Here is a 7908-nt window from a genome sequence, read left to right on the forward strand (position 1 = left end):
TCACCTGGGTTTCATTTGATGATTAATGTTTCTCTTAATATGATTATGTGAAAAAATAACAATGAAAACATGACAGCAAGTTAACTGTAGGACTAACTAACAATCAGATATTAGTGTCATACGGTAAATTTGTTTAAACATTGTCCAGATATAGTTTTATTGTAAAAATAACCTTTACTTTTTACATTACTAAAATTATGACTCCACAATGCACAACATTTGCTTTATAAAAGCTTTTATTGATTTAAGAAGTTTTCAGAAAGATTCAGTAATTTATAAAGATAATTTCAGAGATATTTGAAAGATTTTAAAGATAAGATCAGAAAAAATATATAGGCATGTAGTACAATCATAGTACTTTTGAAACAGATTGATTTTTTATGATCTCAGAGGTTTGACACAAATGTAGCCCATTGTGAGTGTACAGGTCGCATCATTCCAGCAACGTTTAGCTGTGGGATAAAATGAAAATAAAATCAGTACTGATCATTATTGGTGTAGTTTACTCATTGGTGGTGGTTGAGAAGATCCCCCCCCTTTCATATGTAAAGCACTTTGAGGGCGGCAGGAAAGCGCTATATTAATGTAACTTATTATTATTATATTTTTAAAAAGCATCAAACATTAAAGAAACATATTCAGTGCATTCAGAAAATATTCAGACCCCTTCCACTCAGTTTTTGCTCCACCTTGCATTGTCAGCTCTGAGGACTTTAATAAAGAGGTCTGTGTGTTCCCAAATCAAGTTCAATCAATTTAATTTAACACAGGTGGATGATGTAGAAACATTACAGCATACATTTCTAAAATGTTTTCATTATGTGGTACTGAGTATAGATTATCAAGATCAAAATTAATTCAAACAATTGTACTATTAGGCTGCAACTAAAAAATAAAATGAAAGAGATCTGAATATAGTGAATGCACTGCACGTAACATTTTCTGACAACTAAACTAGCTTATCGCATACTAACTGCTATAAAATGCTAAATAAAAACAATAATGATAGAAGACATTCTTACTGCTTTCATTTATCTCCATGCAGTTCTCATTACCAGCAGCATTGTCAGGTTGTGAAGAGCACCAGTTGGTAAAGACATATGGAGATCCATCAGCCCAGAGCCATTGTCCTTCCTAATGAGTGAGGAGAGTCAGAAGTTGTTTAATAATAATGTATTCACACTTCATTAATGATATAATTCAGTCATTTATATTGTAACAATAAAACAGTATTGTATCTATAGAAACAAAAATCAGTTTTATATTACAACCATTAATTTCAGACAAGCAAGTATGCATTTCAGAGGAAAATGATTTACAATTTCGCCATCATGGCCACCAATCCAAGCACGTTTGTCACTAGGCACAAGACTCAGGAGAAAGCTGTTTTCCACTGAACTGCGCACAGATGCAAGATTTGCATCAACGGATTGACAGTTTTTCTAAAGAGAGAGAGATTATTTTATTGCAAATATTAAATTGAATCTGTTTAGTTTAGATCAAGACAGTACAACAAATATCCTTGAACAATGTCTGAATTTCTGAATAACTGAATAACAGTACCTCAGCTGTGATCCAGTTAACTGACTGAGAGAAGAAGTTGTAGCATTGCACACCAAAAGGTGTCCATCCATGTGGGCATTTCTCATGAGCTATACAGTGAATAAAATATTAGTAATATAAAGTCACATTATGAGTTTTATGTTTCTGTGTAGAAGTGCTTTAAATGTTGATCATGTTATTCTTTTACAAGTTACACTCCTTCAAAGTTTTATGGGAATTTAATCTGTAATATTGGTTGTATGGTTTGGTAAATCTTGTAATGTCTTGGTTACCTGCTGCATTCTCAACAGAAAAGACCAAGAAAAGAAGCACAAGAGCTCTCATGACTGTCATGATGAATCTGAAAATTAATGAACAGGAAAAGTGACACATCTGCACTCATAGATTTGACCAGAGAATTGCCTGGAAACAAACTTAAGCAGTAAAAATGTCTATCATTATTGTTTTTATTATAATCTTAACATTTTATAGCATTTAGTACAAAATAAGCCAGTTTAGCTGTCAGAAAATGTTACGTGCAGTGCATTCACTACATTCAGGTCCATTTCATTTTATGCTGAAGTCAATTTTATAAAAACTCACCTTTTTGTCAAATCTTCACTTTCAGAACTTCAGTGTAGATTGTGTGATGGTCAATGAGGAGTCCTATCTTTTATACTTTACTTCAGTGGGAGGGACTCCATAACATAGACAAGAAAGGTAAATCTGGATATCTTGAACTTGTATTTATGTAAACAATATATGATGAAATGTGATGGTTATCAAAATAAACATCCTGATCTGACACATGAACACTTTTCTGTGTTCACATTTCTGTCAGTATATTTTACATTTATAGATGTTTTACATATTTTGATTGTATAACTCATGTCTTTACATTAGATTTTGTTATTTTACTGTTTATTGCAAGTATTTTATATAAATATATTCCATATATAGATTTGTTTATTTTTGTATTTTTAGTGTGTTTCTTTAATGTGTGTGATCATGCGAAGAAGCATTTTTGTAAGAGTTTTATTGCAGTCTGCTTGATATAAACGGTAAAGAAATGTTTCAACTTAAAAAGCAACTTAAACATTTTGAGTTCATTCAACTTAAAAATATTAGTTGACTCAAAAAGAGAAACTGTGTAAAACTGTTTGTGTCAACTAGTATTTTAAAGTTGAATTTTAAGGCAACAAATTAACTTTTTTTTTAAGCTGAACAGCTGATCAGCATTTCACAGCACTTCGTGTTCAAGGCTGTTGAACTGAACCTGGCTCTTTCCCATTTGCAGCACGTAAAAGCCTGAACCATGGCCGACGGGCCCACCACCGGACAGCTCATCTGACCACACAGAGAGTAAATATCATAAACAAACCTCTTTCCCAAAAACCTTGGCATTGGTGTATTCTTTCAGTAACTATTTACCATAGATTGCATAACTGAGTTTCTTTGTTTGCAGATAATTATTTGGTTATTTATTAGAAGTAAGGTTTTCAAATTATCAGAAACAGGAAACATTCTGCCATAAATTCAACTCAGTCACTTCAATTTTCTTTTCTTTGCATTTTAGTTTTCATCTTTTTTATGCTTTAGTTTTTAGTATCATTTAGTTGTGTTTTAGTTGGTCTTGTTTTTCTTTTGTTAATCATTCTTATTGTAAAAGTTAAATTATTTTGCTCGTGCCCCGAAGTAGAGAAGGGAGGGGTCATCTGACACATACACAGACACACACACACACACACACACACACACACACACACACACACACACACACACACACATGGGTTGAAACCTCTAGTGTCCTGTGTATGGCATACTAACCAATAGTTGCCCATGTGAAAATCACTAAATTAATTGGTGCTCGTGTCAAAATCACTACACAACATTGAACAAAAGAAAATGAAAGGGATCTGAATGTAGTGAATGCACTGCACGTTACATTTTCTGACAGCTAAACTGGCTTATTTTGTACTAAATCCTATAAAATCTTAAGATTATAATAAAAACAATAATAATAGACATTCTTACTGCTAAAGTTTATTTCCAGGCAATTCTCTGATCTATTCTGACAATTGTCAGGTTGTCCAGAGCACCAGTTGGTAAGATCAAATGGAGATCCATCAGCCCACAGCCATTGTCCTTCCTAATGAGAGTCGGTAGAAAGAGTTTACTAATAATCTTATTGAAAATATAAAGGGCTCTATTTTAATGATCTAAGCGCATTGTCTAAAGCGCACAGCGCAACGTCTAAATGGGCGTGTCCAAATCCACTTTTGCTAATTTAACGACAGGAAAAATGGTTTGTGCGCCGAGCGCATAGACGAAAAGGGTTGGTCCTTCTTTTTTAATGAGAAATGGGAGTATTTTGGGCGTAACGTGCAATAAACCAATTAGAGTCTCAGCTCTCATCCCCTTTAAAAGCAAGTTGCGCTGGCGCTATGTATCTTTAGATGAAGGACTTTGTAAACAGAAAAACTAAGCGGAGGAAGAAGATCCCCAGTTTAGGATTAATGTTAAATAATTGTGTTGTTTTTCACTTGTATTGAAATTGTTATTTTTTTAATAAAACCTTTAAAACCCATTTTTTTTTTGTCTTGAAAGTAAAAAAGCAGGCTTTTAATTGCTTTAAATGTATGGCTATCCAATATCATCAAAAAATTATTTACAAGTATGTAAGAAAAGGTTTGTACTCTAAAATACTTTATTTCTAACAAACAGGAGATAAAGAATTTACAAACGGCTCTCCGCACGTTTCAGCACTTGGACAGCATCCGTTTTTTTTAAGCATACTTAAAAAAATGTCATCATATACAATAAATCCGTGAGGTAGCATTTAAAAAAGATGCATTTGTTTAAGGCAAAGCATTTATTTACTTACCAGGCTACAGGTGAAGCAGCTCTTTGCGCTGTCTAACGTCTCATAATTGGTTCTCATTTATGTCCAAGAGACTCAATATTAATCTTTTACATTTCAATCCTTTAATCTTTCATATTAAAAAGCGTTTTTGTGCTGCTGCGCATTCATGTTTGTGATAAGCAAACCCGCGAATTCGTTCCGTTTATAGGCGCATATTACTAATGTGCTCTTTAAATAACAAAAAACACTATTGCGCCATTGACTTTAGACTTTAGAGCAGGTTTTTGTTGGTCAATGGCATAGTCTATTTCAGTTGCCTCAAAATAGCAACGCGCCAACAATGCGCCTGAACACACCTCGTTTTCAGACCAGAACGCCCATGGGCACAAATGCATTTGCTATTTAGGGCGTTTTCACATTAGCACTTTTGGTGCGCACCCGGGTTCGATTGACATCAGAGTTCGGTACATTTGGATGATGTGAACGCTGTCTTCCGAACTCGGGTGCGCACCTGCGAAACGTACGCTTGAAAAGGGTGGTCTGGGGTCCAGTTCATGTGAACTCCAGATCGGTTCACTGCTAATGTGAGCGCAATCGCACCAAATCGCGGAAGTGAACCACTGTTAATTACGTATTATATGGAATGTCCCACCAAAACAGACGTGTGTGTTTGTGTGCGTGCACTTACCTTGACAACAAAATGCATAGAATGCTTGCTTGACTTTTGTTCTTATTTTTTTAAACCTTTGCTTTTGTTTTCAAAGAAATAATACAGAAACGCACTTGCGTCTATCTGGCCCAAACATACTAAAGTCGTTTCGATGACAACGGTCTGTCCGCCTACATCAATTTTTGCGGAGGCAAAAGAATTTGTAGCATTGCACACCAAAAGGTGTCCATCCATATGGGCAGTCTTCATCAGCTATATACAGTGAATAAAATATTAGTATCTGAATCTGAAATATTGGTTACAGGGTTTGGTAAATCTTGTAAAGGTCTTGGTTACCTGCTGCATTCTTAACAGAAAAGACCAAGAAAAGAAGCACAAGAGGTCTCGTGACTGCCATGATGAATCTGAAAATGTATCAGCAGGAAAAGTGACACATCTGTCAGAATTGACTTGTGTCACTGTAACTTGGTGGAAGAGCATTGCGCAGAGGTGGAAAGTAACGAATTACATTTACTCACGTTACTGTAATTGAGTAGTTTTTTTGTGTACTTTTACTTTTTTGAGTAGTTTTTAAAATCTGTACTTTTACATTTACTTAAGTATGTTTTGTTTAAAGTATTGTACTTCGCTACGTTTTAAATCATATCCGTTACTGAGTAAAAAAATTTTTTATAAAAGCAACTTAAGGTTATAAAGACGCGCAACGGATGTAAATGGGCGGGGCCGAGGGAACACGCAAAAAGAACCATGGAGACGGACGAGACAGGCGCGTATGGAAGGCCAACAGGGAAAAAAACATGTTAAAAATACGTGTTAACGCGTAAATCACGTGTTAACACGCACTACGTGTTAACGCGTAAATGCGTGTTAACACGTAAATCACGTGTTAACGCGTTAGAAATCATGGACATGGAGTTTTACCACCATCTAGTGGTGTGGCGAATCTGACCTAAATACACAGAACGGACAGATAGATAGGATTGTAAATTGAAGTATTTTATCCTAAATATATATTTTTAAAAGTAATTAACAGTGAATAATGATCATAAATAGGTTACAGCTTGGATTATATATAATAATTATAGTATCATTTAATTTTGTTATAAATAATTTTGTTAGCTTTGTGAATTAGGCAATAGTCCCAATTTCTATTTACTTTGTGTCTAATGTCTTGTTCTTTTAGTACCTGCCTATGGAAAGAAATATATTCTTAAAAATAGAGGTGTTAAATGATGACACAGTAGTGTCACACAATTCTTATAAACAGTAGAGGATGATTAATATTGCAAGAAAAAATTTCTTTAAACACTACTTAACCACAGGTAATCTAATTAAGTTTATGTTAATAACAATTGGTTAATAGCAAGATTATGAACGTAAATGGAATGTATGCTCAAGCAGATGGTACATCTGCATCATTTGTGAACACACACACATTATGATGTTCTACGTATGAAGTCTTTGGACTACCTGCCATCATGATCTGATTGCACTTAAAGCTAGTTCAGCTAGTTTATAAATGCCTTATAAAATTTGTTTTTCACTAGTGTCATACACATATCCTTAATAATACAGTATAGCAATACCACATATAATTACAACCAATTTAGCATATGAACAACAGATTGTCACGGTACAATTAATGAGAAGGATGTGCAGGTTAAACAGTTTTAATAAACATAATTAAAGCTCACAGTAGTACAAATTGTAGACATTCCAAGGAGTAACACAGATGGTGAACAGGAGCAAACAACCAGTGACAAAGAACAATGATCCCACAAAGACACAACCCAGGACACAGCATTTATACAAAAGGTGATTGGTAACAGCTGGTGACAAGAGGCAGGTAATTAACTAATGAGTCCAGGTGATGCTGATGATCAGTGACTGACACAATAAACACACACAAACACAGAACACAGTTAAACACTGTGACAGTACTCCCCCCTAAAGGAGTGGATTCCAGACACTCCATTCGACAACACGCAAAAGTTCAGGTGGGTGGAGGAACGGAGGTGGACCTGGGGGAGGGATGGAGGGTCTAGAACCCAGGGCGGGGCCGGCAGAGCAGGAGGCCAGGGCGGGGCCGGCAGAGCAGGAGGCCAGGGCGGGGCCGGCGGCGGAGGCTGGAGCCAGGGCGGGGCCGCGGGCGGAACTGGCTGGACAGGAACCCAGGGTGGTGCTGGTGGTGTCAGGAACCTGGGTAGAGGGAGACAATAGAAAGAGGCCCTCTGGACCAGGTTAAAAAGGAACGAGAGTTCAACCCTGGCCTTCTTGGACCAGGCCGTGAGGGCAGGGAGCTTGGGAACCGCCATCTTGAAACAGGCCGAGAGTTCAGCACTCGGCTCAGATGACTCACTCGGCTCAGATGACTCACTCGGCTCAGATGACTCACTCGGCTCAGATGACTCACTCGGCTCAGATGACTCACTCGGCTCAGATGACTCACTCGGCTCAGATGACTCACTCGGCTCAGATGACTCACTCGGCTCAGATGACTCACTCGGCTCAGATGACTCACTCGGCTCAGATGACTCACTCGGCTCAGATGACTCACTCGGCTCAGATGACTCAGACGAAGGATCCTGGATAGCCTCACAGGAGACAGAAGAGCAGAACGCGGACCACACACACAACAGCGCCATGCCAAATATGGGAAGTGCAGAATGCGGAAAACATACCTCAGACACCCCAGAGCTGGAGACCACAGGACGGTGCACCCCAGCCACCCGTACAGATACCAATGGTGTATCCACCAGACTGGCGATTAAACACCGGAACTTAGGCAGCGCTGGAGAGTTCATCCAGGCAGTTTGGTGAAGAGAAGTGGTTG

General features: G+C 37.3%; 1 protein-coding gene across 1 annotated transcript; it reads right to left on the reverse strand.

Moving 5' to 3' along the window:
- Positions 1 to 218: 218 nt before the first annotated feature.
- Positions 219 to 2257, reverse strand: LOC135774919 (galactose-specific lectin nattectin-like). Its single transcript, XM_065284906.2, has 6 exons — positions 2146 to 2257; positions 1836 to 1903; positions 1564 to 1652; positions 1320 to 1442; positions 1023 to 1134; positions 219 to 452 (listed from the first exon to the last, which is right to left on the reverse strand). The coding sequence occupies exons 2-6, from the start codon at positions 1894 to 1896 to the stop codon at positions 379 to 381; spliced, it is 459 nt and encodes a 152-aa protein (XP_065140978.2). The 5' UTR covers positions 1897 to 1903; positions 2146 to 2257; the 3' UTR covers positions 219 to 378.
- Between the last annotated feature and the right edge of the window lie 5651 nt (positions 2258 to 7908).

This window comes from Paramisgurnus dabryanus, chromosome 1, assembly GCF_030506205.2.
Source record: "Paramisgurnus dabryanus chromosome 1, PD_genome_1.1, whole genome shotgun sequence".
Classification (NCBI taxonomy): domain Eukaryota; kingdom Metazoa; phylum Chordata; class Actinopteri; order Cypriniformes; family Cobitidae; genus Paramisgurnus; species Paramisgurnus dabryanus.

Coding starts and splice junctions, on each gene's coding strand:
- LOC135774919 (XM_065284906.2), bottom strand. CDS start 1,896: ATGACAGTCATGAGAGCTCTTGTGCTTCTTTTCTTGGTCTTTTCTGTT. Junction 1,653..1,835: donor TTCTGTTGAGAATGCAGCAG/GTAACCAAGACA, acceptor TTCACTGTATAG/CTCATGAGAAATGCCCACAT. Junction 1,135..1,319: donor GTGGCCATGATGGCGAAATT/GTAAATCATTTT, acceptor CTCACTCATTAG/GAAGGACAATGGCTCTGGGC.